The sequence below is a fragment of the Phoenix dactylifera genome, chromosome 17 (genome assembly GCF_051530095.1).
Source record: "Phoenix dactylifera cultivar Ajwa chromosome 17, Ajwa_hap1_PhDact_Kaust_v1.1, whole genome shotgun sequence".
Lineage (NCBI taxonomy): Eukaryota > Viridiplantae > Streptophyta > Magnoliopsida > Arecales > Arecaceae > Phoenix > Phoenix dactylifera.
The window spans coordinates 9,590,252-9,607,252 of NC_143206.1; the positions used below are offsets into that span (position 1 = coordinate 9,590,252).

The 17,001-nt window shown below is 46.1% G+C and overlaps 1 protein-coding gene across 2 annotated transcripts in view; it reads left to right on the forward strand.

Moving 5' to 3' along the window:
* Positions 1-2,099: 2,099 nt before the first annotated feature.
* Positions 2,100-17,001, forward strand: part of EMB2757 (Transducin/WD40 repeat-like superfamily protein) — a 41,877-nt gene continuing 26,975 nt past the window's right edge. Inside the window, exons 1-8 of one of the 2 annotated variants that reach the window (XM_008804422.6) lie at positions 2,100-2,389; positions 2,477-2,539; positions 2,623-2,691; positions 2,794-2,850; positions 3,100-3,344; positions 7,622-7,680; positions 7,804-7,897; positions 9,111-9,177. In XM_008804422.6, the coding sequence (XP_008802644.4) occupies positions 2,283-2,389; positions 2,477-2,539; positions 2,623-2,691; positions 2,794-2,850; positions 3,100-3,344; positions 7,622-7,680; positions 7,804-7,897; positions 9,111-9,177 (761 nt within the window). In that variant the 5' untranslated portion in view covers positions 2,100-2,282. The remainder of the gene's footprint in view (positions 2,390-2,476; positions 2,540-2,622; positions 2,692-2,793; positions 2,851-3,099; positions 3,345-7,621; positions 7,681-7,803; positions 7,898-9,110; positions 9,178-17,001) is intronic. The other variant, XR_015974477.2, reaches the window with a different exon arrangement.

The window sequence follows — 17,001 nt, forward strand, 5'->3', positions numbered from 1 at the left end:
TTAGCCCACATTAAGCTAGCAGAGAAAGAAGACTGCGTTCCTCCCGAGGTATTGTCCGCTTTGGGCGCTCCGGCCCGCGCGTCCAGCGCAGACGGAAAGACTGGTGCCCTCACGGTTTTGTCCCACAAAAGGGCCCTCAAAAGGAAAGGATTTCCACCTCCCATTTAAGGCACAGAACCTTTCCGCTACTAGCCGATGTGGGACTAAATTCGGGTGCACCCCCCCACAATATAGCCCCCCTAGCGGGAAGATTCCTGTGGCGCCTCCCAGTCCTAGGGGGTAGTCTGCGGCAAGGGGCGCGGCCCTTCCTCTAGCGCCAATCTGTTGCGGGGACGGACGCTTTGGCCGGAGCCTCACGCAACAGTTAGCTCACATTAAGCTAGCAGAGAAAGAGGACTGCGTTCCTCCCGAGGTATTGTCCGCTTTGGGCGCTCCGGCCCGCGCGTCCAGCGCAGACGGAGGGAGACTGGTGTCCTCACGGTTTTGTCCCACAAAAGGGCCCTCAAGAGGAAAGGATTTCCACCCCCTATTTAAGGCACAACAGTTAGCCCACATTAAGCTAGCAGAGAAAGAGGACTGCGTTTCTCCCGAGGTATTGTCCGCTTTGGGCGCTCCGGCCCGCGCGTCTAGCGCAGATGGGGGGAGACTGATGCCCTCACGGTTTTGTCCCACAAAAGGGCTCAAGAGGAAAGGATTTCCACCCCCCATTTAAGGCACAGAACCTTTCCGCTACTAGCCGATGTGGGACTAAATTTGGGTGCACCCCCAACAAGTACTATAACAGCTTTATTAATATTATATTAATAAATTAATATATAATATTATATTTTTACTTTTAACTGCTTTTAAAAAAAATTTATGTATACTTTTACTTGTTTTCTTCTGTGCTACTTATCATTACCATTTGTGAGAATTCTTTTGGTAGCGTTATTTCTTTTTTCTTCCGTCAACAATTTTTTTGGGGTACTATTCGGTGCCGTTGCATTAAAAAAAATCAATTAAAAGAGTTATACTTTAAATGAGTATAGACCGCAAATAAGATGGAGTTAAGTTGTGAGGCTTCAATTAATAAGATCAAAAGGCAACCCGTTCCAGCTTCAATTAATAATTATAAAATTAATATGTGTAAGGCGATGAGATAAGGTGGAGGCGTGGAGCAGGCTATGAGAGTTTGCATCAGTTCTATTTAGTTTCTCAGTTAGATATGAAAGGTTAATGGTTAGCTGATGAGTATCATTTGGAAAGGTAATTTTAGATTTTTCGGAAAGTAGTGGGGTACCGGGACCGATTAGCTTATGAAGATGCTTGGCACATGCAATGCTCATGAGAAAAAAAGAATTGATAGATTTTGTTTTCCATGTTTTTTCTATTATTTAGGTATGGAAGTGAAATATTTTTTAAAGTCATATCATTGTAGTAGTTCCTATTTTGGGGAACATATAGAGAATAATCATGCATATAGTACTCATGATCAAGGCAATTAATCTATTTGTTTGCAACAAATATCTAATTTTTAATTATTTAATTTCACTAAGTGATGGTGAAAAAATAATAAAAAGAATGGAGTTTTGGTATGATCTCTCTAAAAAGGAAATCTTTTATTTATTTTTGTTAATTATTTATTATTTGCAGTTTCTTTTTTTTCCTTGTTTGTTTTTTATTATACTTTTGGTATGACTCTTTTTTACATGTTTCTAAGAAGTTTTTTAATTCTTCCTTATCTTGTTGGAGGCCAAGATTTTTGATTATATATATATATATATATCATTATAACTGTAATTAAGTAAAATTTTTAATATTAATATAGAAAATGATAAACTGAAGAAATATTTTCTGATTCTGAAACTCATAAAGATTTCGAACAATATTTCAGATTTCTGGAATATATAAAATGATTATAATGATTTCTGGAATGATAAAGATAGGAAGATTATTAGGATAAAGATTTTTAATCGAAATATTTCAGATTTCGAAATTTTTTTATAGTAATGGTAAAATTTTTTTAATATTAATGGTGAAGTTAAATATAGAGATTTATACTTATCCAACATTTTTCTTGCTTGGTTTATTAATCGTGGACGACCCTATTGTTCTGGGTTGGGCCGGAGCACGACTTTAGAGGGCCTGGGCCCTACCCGGAAAATAAGAACAGGTGAATTGGGAACCTATCATTCTCGCCCTTCTTTACTCCCCTCGCCGGCGCCGAGCCCCCGCTCCTCCGCGACTCATCGCCGTCGACCACCACCTCTCCTCCTCGACCACCAGACTTCACGGGGAGAACGATGACCACGAAGCGCCCTCCGCCCGACCCGGTCGCCGTCTTGAGGGGCCATCGCGCCTCCGTCATGGACGCCTGCTTCCACCATTCGAAACCGCTACTCTTCTCCGGGTGCCCACCTTCTCCCTCCCCATCTCTCTCCTTCTAGATCTCTGCATCCCCCAAAACTTTTGAACTCACTATTATTGCCTGTGATAGTGCCGCCGACGGGGAGCTGCGGTTGTGGGATGCCGTGCAGCATCGAACGCTCTCTTCCACTTGGTATACTTCTTTCTTACTGCTATATTATAGTGATGCTTCCATGCTTCGAGCTGTAGAGGCTTACTTCATGTGGCATTGGGTAGGGCTCATGGTGGAGCTGCCGGGGTCTACGGTGTGGCCACCAGTTCTGCAATCGGGAACAAAGTCGTTAGGTACCTTTGGATTATTTTTTTCTTTTTTTGTTGATTTTTCTTTGCTAGTATGAGAGGTCAGCTATTAGACTGAGCAATTAACGTATTATCTAATGGATGTAGTCAGGGTAGAGATGGGACATGTAAATGCTGGGAGATTGAAGAAGCTGGTCTGTGCAGGTACTTTAAATCATTCTCTGTGAACGACACAATTTTCATTATTTTTTTTTGGATACCTTTCATTTTTCCCTGTTTTCTTGTTGGAATACTGGGAAATTTGGAACTTTTTATTTGTCAGGCTTCCAAGTCACCAGAAGCTTTTCTCTGGGTTGTTGGATGATTATTCATTAGTTGTCATATTGCTCACTATCTCGTCTACTTGCATCTAAAGTTAGAGAATGTGTTCTTATGCTTTGCTTTTGTTGTTAGAAAGCCCTTGGTTACTTTGAGGACGAACTCGTATCATTTTTGCAAGCTTTCCTTGGTCAAAGCTCCATCTTTCATGTCGCAATTTAAGCAGGCCTTGTCTGTTGATGAATTGGCCAAGCGATCTGATTGCTCGACTACTGAATTAGAAGAGGATAAGGATAACCATGGTTCAGAGGAAAGAGGAAACCTTTCTGGGGACTGTTCTGATGGGAATAGTCAGGAAAATGATCAAACACAGATGGAAGGTTAGTATATTTCTGTTGTTGTTGACATTATTTTTGCATTGTTTGCTCATACCTAGCAGTGAAACATATTCATTTCGAATTAAGATGATGAAAAGAGAGGAAGCACATAGAAAACACCTTATCAACACAACAAGTAGGAGGAAATTACACTGCATTTTTTTTTGAAGTTTTCAATAAAGAGGCAGCCTTTTGATGAAATGCTTGATACTGTACTTGAAGGTTCTTCAATTTGTAGAAAACTTTTAAACTACAATTTATATGGTAAAACACACCATTATTTTGATGCATCTTTATCTGACTTTTCGATTTGTCAAAACATCTCAAGGCCTTCAATTTGGAGAAAATCTATAAGTGAAAGTAGTAGGTGCTAATTACCTATTAGTGGAAAATACACATCCTTCTGTCTCCCTAGAGAGCAAGGTTCTCCTTTCTTTGCATATACCTTAACATTGGAAGTCCAACAAAATCTAGGTCTCATGTCAAGATAAAGCATTCATCACTCGATATGAACAAAGTCTGTTAATATTGAACGCATTTTTACTCACACCTCCAAGACCTGTAACCTTCAAAATTTCTATTTCCCTTACTAAAGGCAAGCATGGACAAAAGGCAAACCACATTAAACTATCTACCAACCAAACTACCACAAGATCTCAAACATGAATCATTAGTCTGCAACTTTAATTGTGATCCCAATCGCGTTAATCAATATGATCTATAAGATGAGCAGCTATGGGATGATTACAAATGTGCCATGGTTAGAAGTATGGAGTGAATGGCATAATATGCACAACACTAGATTATGACCATGATAAAAAATTTATTAATCTATATGATCAATAACATGAGCAGTTATCGGATGTTTACAAATGTGCCATGATTACAAGTATGGAGGGAGTGGCATAATATGCATGGGAATAAGTTGTGACTTGTGACCCTCTCATATAACATGTAAATGCAATAATCAACTACAAGTACATACAACATATACATTAATACGTAATCATAACCATCTAGCCTTTTCCAAACTATTTGGGGTCAGCTTTATGGATCCTCATTCACCAACTATTCCTATTTAGGGTCATCTCTAATGTTATTCTAAGTTTCTCTATATTCTTCCTCACAATCACTATTCATATCATCTTAGGTCTTTCACTTCTTTTCTTAGGACCTTCTATACAAACTAAAGTGTCTTGTTAATGGAGCCTCCTTAGATTCCTCTTTACATGTCCATGCTCAATCGATTTTTCATTATTTTGTTCTTAATTTGTGCATCTATTACAACTCTTCTAATGTATTCATTTTTATTTTATTTGTTCTAGTTTTATCACACATCCATCTTAACATTCTCATTTTTGCTATACTTAACTTGTTTTCATGTACTTTATTTCTTGTCCAGCACTCTGAGCTATATAGCATGACATGCCTAACAATTGTTCTATAAAATTTTCTTTGAATCTCCAAGATATGCAGATATCAAATAGTATTCTAGATGTACCTCGCCACTTCATCCAACCAGCTCTAATTCTATTATATAAGTCTCCATTTATCTTCCTGTTATTTTGTATAATATATCCTAAAAAACAAAACGGTCACTTTGTGATGTCTCTTGGTCATCAATCTTAATTGGTATCACATCTTTATTTATATTCTCACTAAATTTACATTTCACATACTCTGTCATTGTTCTACTAATCTTTAAGCCCTTATCCTCTAAAATTTTATTTCATAAGTCTAATTTGGTATTTAATGTAGTTCTCTTTTCATCAATCAACATTATATTTTATAACGTCCACAAATAACATACACCTTGGTAACTCATCCTGAATATTAGTAGTAAATTTATCCATAATTAATACTGAAAAATATATGGGTTTAGTGCTGATCCTCGAAGCAAGCCTCTAGTAAATGGAAATACACTTGTTATACCACAACAACTTCTAATATTTGTCAATGTCCAAGTATACATATCCTCAATTATTTTAATATACAACTTATGTATACCCTTTCTTTTTAAAACCCACCAAATTACTTTTCTTGGTACCTATAATATGCTTTTCTAGGTCAACGAAGACCAGATGTAGATTTTTCTTTTTTCTGTGTATATATTTTTTAATCATTGTCTAAGTAAAAAGATAGCCTGCATTTTTGATTTTTCAGACATAAATCCAAATTGGGTATCTGAAACATTTCTTATTTTTCTTAATATTTGTTTAATTACCTTTCTCATAATTTCATAGAGCGACTCATAAGCTTAATTCTTCAATAATTAGAACAATTTTGTACATCACCTTTATTCTTATAGATATGCACGACAATACTTCTCCTGCAATCATCTAGCATTTTCTTAGTTTTTAAGATTTCATTAAATAAGTTAGTAAGCTAATTTTCCCAAATATCTTCCATGTTTTTTCAAATGTCAGTAGATATTTTGTCTAGCCCTAATGCCTTACCTTTTTGCATTCTTTTCAAAACCATCTCCACTTCATTTTTATGGCTTTAACAAATAGAACCTTGACACCTCACTAACTTTACTTTTTCAATGAAGATTTGTTTAGCAGAATCCCCATTTAACAATTTTCAAAACAATATCTTCTTCTTTTTTTAATTTTCTCATCTGTCACTGATATCCTATTATTCTCACTTTTATTGCATCTAACTTGATCAATGTCTTTAGATTTCCTCTCTCTAGCTTTAGCTATTTTGTAAATTTCATTCTTACCCTTTTTTGAACCCAATCTTGAAAAGCCAGAATATATACAGTAGTAGATAACTTATGTTAATAAAAAATCCAAATTGCATCGTTGAGTTTTTAGCTTTGTACTCCAAGGTAAGGCCTGATAGAGTTTATGAATGTATTATGACTGGATCTGTAGATTAAGGCTGTTCGAAGAGTTACACATGCGATACGTCAATATGTACCAAAATATTCCCCACACAACTCATTGAAAAGTGGCTCATGTTTGAAGAGTTCCTCTCTAGATACAGAAGTATGATTGAAAAGTGACTCATGTTTGAAGAGTTCCTCTCTAGATACAGAGGTATGTTAATCTCAGTAAAGAAGCCTAGTAGGCTATGAACTATTCATCAGGTTAGATCTAGGTTATCGAATATATGAATAAACATGATGGACAAAACAAAGTAGTGAAGGAGAGGAAATCTGATCAACATCGCTAGTAAGAGAGAATACCTCAAAGCCAAACAACCTATGGAGTGACATGGCCATCACACAATCCAAAGTCCTGGTGAAGGTGCAGGAATGTGAGACAAAATATCTCGTTCTTTTAGTAAATGGGTTGCATTCAAAGACCCCTGAGTCGGTGGTGTCAGGATCATCAGTCCTGTCTACAGTAATGAAGGGTTTGGGTTATCATGTTATTGAAGAGAAGAAAGTAATAGGGATTTTACAGAGGCTTTTGACCAAGCTTCTTTCTGATATAGACTTTATTTGTATTGTGTTTCAATCATTTTTGTCATAATTCATTGAATTTTTAGCACTTATTTTCCAAATAATTCCAGTGAAATTTTAATTTAGCATTTACTCCATTTTTTAATCTCACCACTCGATCCTTTGTCATCAGCATTAACTACATGAACGACCTTTTCTTAATTAACCATATTCATTTTGTGACAAATTGGAAGAGCTGATCCCCCCCCCCTTCTAATTGTGTGTCTGTCAAATATAGAAACCCTTTTGTTTTCCCACATAGTTCCCCGATGTCTCTGGAAATAAATGATGCGGTCTATCATGATCATGATATTCTCTGAATTATTGAAAAAATCTGGGTAAGGATTCTGTGAATTATTCCCACATATTTTATTTACCATGTATTCCATGATTCACTAATCTCACAAAAAATTATTGCCTTTTTCATGTCATATACAGACTTTTGAAAAATTAAAATTGCTATTTTTTGTTGTTACCTCTCCATGTTTTTTGCTTTTGCCAATATTTATATGTTCATATATCAATTACTTTACATTCTTCGCATTTTTTGTCATTTTTTAATCTCAAACTCTTTTATTTTTCTAGAAAATTTCACCTTTTCTCAAATCCAAGTTTTTTCTTGCTGAAGCATTACCAATAGTCAATCATGGTAACTTTGCATTTGATATTCCATTAGAAAATTCATTTTTTAGTGTAGATTGCTTTCAACCAATAGAAATCACAAGTGGCTATGTGTTATTATTTAGGATACAAATAAGTGCTTTTATCAATCCTTTCTCAGTTCTCTCAGATTCTTTGACTACCGACCTAATTTGTTTACATTTCTTAGACCTTTTGACCACTTGTGGACCTAAATTGATGGCCCTAGCTGGTGAAGAATCATCACAGGTAATTCTGCAACTGTATTCCAAATAAAATTGTGAGACCTGATATATAATATGAGGCTTCTTGGTTATTATTTTTTGTCTTGTTTGCTCACCTTGTCACCTTGTATTCTTTTTTGGTGGATAGGTTGAAATTTGGGATCTCAACACTGCAGAAAGGTTAATTTGCTTACCTCAGACTTGCGATGCGACTTCCAGTGAACACCCTACAAAGAAAAGAGGTGAGCTTTGGTTTTGAATCCTATATTACCTTATATGTTTTAATGAAAATTTTGTGAAATTTCCATTTATTGTGCTTCAGCATTTATGATGCTTGAATTTACTGCATCAATCCATAGGGAGCTGAACCTGCTCCCAAATTCCATTCCTTCTCCTTGTGTATTTGATTATTGAGTCTTTGTTTCATGAGTGTTGCAAATTCAATTCTTTTGCATCAACCTTTGCTTATTATTGTTTCCGTTGCCACTAAATGCGGGCAACAATAATTATGTTAGAGAGATTGTAGTTAGATTAGAAGTATGATAACAATTTATTATAGACAAGTGATAGGTGCTTTTACTTGCTAGCATATTCTAGAGTTGCCTTTTTGCACTTTGGCATTGGAAGTGGCTCTTGTTTTAGTTGCTTGATTCAATTACTCTCCCAAATAAAATGAGAAAGGAAATCAATAATGCGATGGCAGAATATCTCTAAATAGCACGTGTGTGACTTAAAAAAGATCAAAATATTTTTTATATAGTAGAAAGTAAGGTTTGCTGTACCGCCCCGTATCTTACCGTACCGGAAGAAAATCGGTACGAAACATACCTTCAAGTCGGTATAAGCCCCGTACCGCCCCGTACCGAGGTATACCGGCCCGTACCGAGGTATATCGAAGTACGTACCGGTCTGTACCGAGATAAAAATTGAGAAAAATGGTTAGAGAGTTATTTCGACATAGAAATATACCGTACCGTACCCCACTGATAAGGTACCGATATAGCACCTGATACCGAGATTGTAGACCTTAGTAGAAAGTATAATGAGGATTGGTTGTTCAACAGTATGGCTCTATCCAAAATGCTCAGAAGCTTGTCTGAAGGTTTCTCAGTGCTGAGGATGACAAGTAAAGAAGCATGAATGAATGGTATGATGTATGCACACGCAGATAATCATGTAGTTTGGAAGTTAGTAGGACTCCTACTTATAGTTGATTGACCTCTTATTCTATTATTATTAATAGTTTTATGTTGCTACTAAATTTGTTGATGATGAGACTTTCAAGTTGAGTGCATATTCGTTTACAATATAGTATCTTGCTCATGTTGTTGATGTCAATTTGCCCATCATAGTGTTATCTCATCTTCTTGATTGTCAAATCTTTTAAACACAGTGCTTGGAGAATTCTATATGATTTCCAACATCTAACATCTATCATTTAATTGATGTTTGCAGGGATGTGTATGGCTGTTCAAGCTTTCTTACCATCTGAATCACGAGGAGTCTTGAATGTTTTATCTGGGTGTGTCTTCTTGAGCTTTACATAGTTTTTAATATTTTCATGAATGCCTTGACATTTGGATACATCCAAGGTTTAGTGAATCGGTACCAGTTGCCATATTAATCAATATCCTATACCGTATAGATCAGTACGTACCGCGTTGACATCCGGTACACTTTGGCATACCGGTTCGGTATAGGTACCTCTTTTTTATGTTTTATTTTTTTAAATTTTATTTTGAGTGATTATTTTAATATTTTGAATTATGATTTTAATGTTATTTTATATCATATTGGTCTTGGTAGACTGTATAATCGATCATGAATGCAGTTGTCATATAATCAAAGTTCACCGTATTGGTCAGTACAATATTGTAGCTGTTGGGGGGAATAAAGTTTTCCCCCAAATGACATAAATGCCCCTAAGAAGCCGTACAACCTCCGACCCCGGACAGCCGAAGTCAGCGTCCGACCTCGGAACGCTCGGCCACAAGACGACCGACCCCGAAACCTCCGACCTAAGAGAAACCCCGATGTCCGAGGACCGTACTCTAACACCCCTCCGGCATTTATTGCGCATGGCCGCTGTAATCTTCCGGCACACTCAACAATAAATGCGGATCTCCGGCTTACTCCACCATTAATGCGGATCTCCGGCTTACTCCATAATAAATGCGGATCTCCGACTTACTCCACAATAAATGCGCATGGCTCCTGACATCTACGGATCCCCAGCTCTCCACGGCAAATCGACCCAGCAGGGTCTAGTCGACTATGATAAGTCTCTGATCTCGGCCATACCGCCGACATCAGTGCAATGATTCGCCTGACCGAGCGCCGACCTGAGCAACATGCCAAGCCGTACTACGGCCTCGCCCTGTTACATCACAGGTAAACCGACCCCCGCATATAAAAGGGAGCCTTGGCCTCTCAAGAGGGGATTGGAACATTCATACACCCAAAAATCACTGTTTATCTCCTTCTCCCCACTATTTGCCCCCTCCCTGACTTGAGCGTCGGAGGGCCGGCGCCGGAGAACCCGGCCACCGGTTCGTGTGCAGGCACCCGGACGGAGGACGCCGCCAGCCAACGGATCGCCGCCCCGCTGCGAGGACCTGCTGTTCCTTCTCTCCGACCGCCCCGGACGGAGGACGCCGCCCCGCCGTGAGAACTAACAGTCGCTCCCTCTCCTCGACCGAAGATTGCCCCCGGGTCCAATTTCCAGCAACAGTTGGCGCTAGAGGAAGGGCCCGAGTAGCAGTCATGAAGTTGAGAAGTAAGGGAGCCTCTAACGTCTCCCGGCGTCCCCCGCAAAGTCCTGGACACTCCGTCCAGAATTCTCCAACTCCGGCTGACCCAGCTCCTCAGGTCCAGCCGGAACAGTTCAATGCCCTGGCACAGCAAGTCCAGGCCCTGGCCGCCGCCGTTCAGGGCCTGCGGCGCGTGGAGGCTTTACCGGCACTTCCCCCGCAGGCCCAGGCCCCGCCGGAGTGTCTCCCCAACGGCCCGGTTCTCCCCAGCCAAAATTTGCATGGCTCCTCCAGAGCCAACAATGGAGAACGAGCTTCTCCCCGGAGAGAGTTACCGGGAGAAGGTTTCGACCGGAGACCCCAACTTTCTGAGGCGGAGTCAGCCCCGGATCACCGTGAGCTGGCGCAAACCACAGCGACAAGCCCACGGGTGGGGGAGCTCGACCGAAAAGTCGAGCATCTGGAGCGCCAGATTGCGGCACTCCACAGCAAGAAGGCAAGACAGGAAGGGGACTTTGAGTTCACTACCAAGTCCCCCTTCTCCCGCCAGATCGAGGACGAGCCAGTTCCCGCGAGGTTCAAAATGCCTCAGGTGGAGCCCTACAGCGGAATCACCGACCCCCTCGACCACTTGGAGAGTTATCGGGCCCTCATGGCCCTACAAGGGTCCTCGGAGGCCATACTCTGCAAGGCCTTCCCAGCAACCCTCCGAGGGACCGCTCAGCTTTGGTTTTCTGGTCTGAAGCCGAACACGGTGTCCTCTTTTGAGCAGCTCGGCAGGCAGTTCGCCACCAACTTTGCTGCCAGCCGGCGCCAGCGACGGACATCAGACTCCCTCCTGGACATCAAGCAGAAGGAGGGGGAGTCCCTCAAAGAGTACCTGGACCGCTTTACCGCCGCCACATGGGAGGTTCGCGAGCTAGACCAGTCGATAGCCATGTCGGCTCTGAAGACTGGGGTCCGCTCCTACCGATTCCTCTTCTCCATCGAGAAGAGCTTCCCGGCCGACTTCACCGAAATGCTGGCCCGAGCCCGGAAGTACGCCAAGGCCGAGGAGGCAGTCGCCTCCAGGCGGGGGGCAATCGAGCCCACCTCGAAGAAGCGGAAGAAGCGCCGCGAGGAGCGCGGTCGACAAAGGAGCCGGTCTCCCCGCCGAGAGAAGAATCTCCCCAGACTGAGGAGCCCGCCCCGTCAGCAGGGGCGACCTCAGCAGAGGACACCTCCTCGTCCGAGGTCTCCACCACGGCCCCGGACGTACCAGGCGAGGTACGAGAACTATACACCCGTCAATGCTCCTCGGGCCGAGATCCTGATGGAAATTGAGGGTCGGGACTTCTTCCGACCCCCGCCTCCTATGCGAGACACGGGATTTCCCCGAAATTCCAGGAAGTACTGCCGCTTCCACCGAGATCGCGGGCACGACACGGAGGACTGCTTCCAACTCCGGGACGAGATAGAAGCGCTCATCAGACGGGGAGTACTCAACCGGTTCGTGAGGAACCGACATGAGGAAAGGAGGCCGGCGGAGAATGTCGCACCAACCGAAAATCCTGGCGGCAACAGGCCTATCGCCGGCACTATCAACATGATTGGGCGGACCTCGGCAGGAACAGCCGCCCAGGGAGCACCCCCGAAGCGCCCACGCACTGATGAAGTCATCTCGTTCTCGGACGAGGACTTAGAAGGGGTCGAGACCCCTCACGATGACGCTGTGGTCATCTCAATGATTGTAAATAGGTTTGATGTAAAGCATGTCCTAGTTGACAATGGAAGCTCAGCCAACATTTTGTACTACCATGCCTACCAAAAAATGGGGTTGACAGAAGGACACCTCCGGAGAATCAATGCCCCGCTGGTCGGGTTTACCGGAGATGCGGTCCCGGTTGAAGGTGAGGCTAGCTTCCTTGTCACAGTTGGCCTCGCCCCCCGGGAGAGCACTGTGAGGATGGACTTCCTGGTGGTCCGTCTGCCCTCGGTCTACAACGCCATCCTTGGGCGCCCAGGGTTAAACGCCCTTCGAGCCGTGGTTTCAACTCGCCATTTGCTCATGCGGTTCCCCACCGGCCAAGGAGTGGGCGAGGTCCGCGGAGACCAACTGGTCGCCAAGCAATGCTACATGGCGGCCCACACAGTAAAGCAACCAGCCGAGGCACCAGACCGCCCGATGGGCCCTTCACTGCCCATAGAAACCCTCGATGCGAGGGACACCCTCTGGAAGAAGCAAGTAGAGCCCGGTGAGCTCCTTATTCAAATCCCACTACAAGAAAATTTTCCCGAGCTAACCGTGCAGGTTGGCTCCGGCCTCGGCGCCCATGAGAGGAATCGCCTCGTCAGCTTCCTGCGGGACGACGCTGACGTCTTCGCCTGGTCGCCCGCGGACGTGCCAGGAATTGACCCCGAGGTCATGGTCCACCGACTCCAGGTGAGGCCAACCAGCAGGCCTGTAAAGCAGAAGAAAAGAGGCTCCGCCCCTGAGCGACAACGAGCTGCGGCCGAGGAGGTGGACAAACTCCTCGGAGCCGGCTTCATCCGGGAGGTCTCCTACCCGGATTGGCTCGCCAACGTAGTCCTCGTAAAGAAGGCCAACGGAAAATGGCGTATGTGCGTGGACTACACCGACTTGAACAAGGCCTGCCCAAAAGACAGCTTCCCTCTTCCGAGCATCGACCAGCTCGTCGACTCCACTTCAGGACACCAACTGCTAACTTTTATGGACGTCTTTTCAGGATACAACCAAATCCGAATGGCGCCAGAAGACGAGGAGAAGACGGCCTTCATCACCGACAAGGGCACCTACTGCTACAAGGTGATGCCCTTTGGCCTGAAAAACGCTGGGGCCACCTATCAGAGACTGGTCAGCCAAATCTTTAAAGACCAGATCGGCCGGAACATGGAAGTCTATGTGGACGACATGCTGGTAAAGAGCCAAGCGGCGGAACACCACATAGCCGATCTCAACGAGACATTCGCCAAGCTCAGAAAATACCAAATAAAACTCAATCCGGCGAAGTGCGCGTTCGGAGTCACCTCGGGCAAGTTCCTGGGTTTCATAGTGACCCAACGCGGAATTGAAGCCAACCCGGAGAAAATTCGGGCACTGCAAGAGATGTCGCCTCCAAAGACAGTTAAGGAGGTGCAGCGGCTCGCGGGACGGGTAGCCGCCCTGGGAAGGTTTGTTTCTCGATCAGCCGAGCGTTGCCTCCCCTTCTTCAAGAGCCTCAAACGGCCGAAAGACTTCCGGTGGACAGAAGAATGCCAGCAAGCCTTTGAAGAGCTTCGGAGCCTTCTGGCCTCCCCCCCGCTGCTCACCAAGCCCCAGAAGGGCGAAATTCTTTACTTATATCTGGCCGTCTCCCCAGCTGCAGTAAGCTCGGTCCTCGTCCGGGAAGAAGACAAGCTCCAAAAGCCGGTCTATTACACCAGCCGGGTTCTCAGGGATGCTGAGACCCGATATTCTAAACTTGAGAAGACCATCTTCGCTCTCATCATCTCGGCTCGGAGACTCAGGCCTTACTTCCAAGCCCACACGATAGCTATATTAACCGACCAGCCTATGAAGCAGATATTGCAGAGGTCGGATCGTGCGGGGAGGATCGCCAAATGGGCGCTCGAGCTCGGGAAATTCGACCTAGAATATCGGCCCAGGCCGGCTATCAAAGCTCAGATACTCGCCGACTTCATCGTGGAGTGCACCCTTCCGGACGACCCCGAGCCGCCATCTGAGTCCGTTGAGGAGACCCCGAAGCAGCCATGGGTCCTGCACTCGGATGGGTCTTCGACCCCGGGGGGCAGCGGGGCCGGACTTATCCTCACCAGTCCAGATGGAGTGGTGGCCGAGCAAGCTCTGCGCCTCGAGTTCCCGGCCTCGAACAATGAGGCCGAGTATGAGGCTCTCATCGCCGGGCTCAAGCTGGCGAAAGAACTAAAAGTGGGAGACCTGACGGCCTTCAGCGACTCCCAGCTGGTGGTGAACCAGGTCCAAGGAGATTTTGAAGCTAAAGAGCCATCCATGCAAAAGTATCTCCAAAAGGTGCGGGAACTCACATCTGCCCTGAATTCTTTCAATATTCAGTATATTCTCAGAGCGGAAAACCTCAGGGCAGACCAGCTATCCAAACTGGCCACCTCCCGCATGAGCGAGCTTCCCAAGGGAACAGCGCTCGAGTATCTTCGGGTCCCCAGCACGGAGGAACCCGAGCCCACTATGTGCATCGACTCCGAGCCAAGCTGGATCGACGGGCTCGTCTGCTATCTTCAGGACGGAACTCTACCTCATGACGAGACGGAGGCTCGCCGAATCAAGCGCCAGGCTCCCCGGTATGTCTTGTACGAGAATAAACTCTATCGACAATCATTTACTTCTCCCCTTCTCAGATGCCTCCGCCCCTCCGAGGCGGACTACGCCCTCCGAGAGGTCCATGAAGGGATCTGCGGAAATCACCTGGGGGGTCGAGCCTTGGCCCATAAGATCCTGCGGCAGGGATACTACTGGCCCACACTCCAGAAGGACGCAACAGATTTCGTCCGCAAGTGCGATCGGTGCCAACGAAACGCCAATATCCAGCGCCGACCTTCAGCTCTGCTGACCTCCATCATCGCCCCCTGGCCGTTTGCCCAATGGGGGATCGACATCCTGGGGCCCTTTCCCCTGGCCACCGGACAGAGAAAGTTCCTGGTCGTCTCCATCGACTACTTCACCAAATGGGTCGAGGCCGAACCTGTTGCCCGGATCACCGAGCAAAAGATGCGGGACTTCGTGTGGAAGTCTATAATCTGCCGATTCGGACTACCCCGTATCCTTATATCTGACAATGGTCGACAATTTGACAATGTTCATTTCAGGGAGTTTTGCTCTGAGCTCGGCATTGATCATCGCTTCACCTCGGTTGCCCATCCCCAGACAAACGGGGAAACTGAGGTAACTAACCGAACTATTTTGCAGGGACTCAAAGCTAGGCTTGATCGGTCCAAAGGACAGTGGGTCGAGGACTTGTACAATGTCCTTTGGGCGTACCGGACCACGTTCCGACTGCCCACGGGAGAGACCCCCTTCAACCTAGCATACGGCACTGAGGCCGTCATCCCATTGGAAATCGGCTTGCCTTCTCCGAGGGTGGAGCATTACGACCCCGATACCAATTCCTCCCAGCTCAGGAGCAATTTGGACCTCGTCGAAGAGACAAGAGAGGTCGCCCGGGTGCGCATGGCGAGATATCAACAGCGAACGGCCCAATACTACAACTCCAGAGTTAAGCCCAAGCTCTTCAAAGTAGGGGACCTCGTCCTCAGGAAAGCCGAGGCTTCTCAACCAACCGAGCAAGGAAAGCTCGCCCCAAACTGGGAAGGACCGTATCAAATCGCCCGGGTACAACGGCCAGGGGCGTACAAATTGAAGTCCCTGGAAGGGACTCTGATCCCACGAAGCTGGAACTCCGAGAATTTACGAATGTACTACCAGTGAAACCCCAAGGGGTTCAAGATAATCAGGATAATGGACTCAGCTCCTTTTTCTGCAAATATTTCTCTCATTTTGATGACTGTAATCCTCTTCTAATATTGGGTCGTCTGTGATCCTCAGATCCCCCGGCCAAAATCGGGATGCCTCGAGGCTCGACCGTAGAGTCCCAAACTCCCTCGACCTCGGGAAGAATCGCAGGACGGTGAAACGTCGACTGGTGCAAGATTCCTCGACTAAGGTCGAGATGCCCCGAGTGTCGACAGTGCGTGCCCAGACCCCTCGACACTTCGGAAAGACGGGGTAGTACCTTCGCAGTCCCCCGTGGCGCTCGACACCAACAACGGGGTAGTACCTTCGCGGCCCCCCGTAGCACCTCCTCGACTAAGGTCGGGATGCCCCGAGGGTCGACCGTAGAGAACCAGACTCCCTCGACCTCGGGAAGGCGCCGTGAGGGGTGGAAAGGGTGGCTCCACCCGGGGCGCCACAAAGTGGACCCCCGGGAGCGGTCGACGATCCCCGATCCCCGAAGCGAGCGATCCCTCGACTAAGGTCGGGATGCCTCGAGGGTCGACCGTAGAGAACCAGACTCCCTCGACCTCGGGAAGCGTCGCCGGTCGGTAGAGCGTGCCCAGACCAGCCGACCTGACGAACGATCCCCCGACTAAGGTCGGGATGCCCCGAGGGTCGACCGTAGAGAACCAGACTCCCTCGACCTCGGGAAGGCGCCGTGAGGGGTGGAAAGGGTGGCTCCACCCGGGGCGCCACAAAGTGGACCCCCGGGAGCGGTCGACGATCCCCGATCCCCGAAGCGAGCGATCCCTCGACTAAGGTCGGGATGCCCCGAGGGTCGACCGTAGAGAACCAGACTCCCTCGACCTCGGAAAGCGTCGCCGGTCGGTAGAGCGTGCCCAGACCAGCCAACCTGACGAACGATCCCTCGACTAAGGTCGGGATGCCCCGAGGGTCGACCGTAGAGAACCAGACTCCCTCGACCTCGGGAAGGCGCCGTGAGGGGTGGAAAGGGTGGCTCCACCCGGGGCGCCACAAAGTGGACCCCCGGGAGCGGTCGACGATCCCCGATCCCCGAAGCGAGCGATCCCTCGACTAAGGTCGGGATGCCCCGAGGGTCGACCGTAGA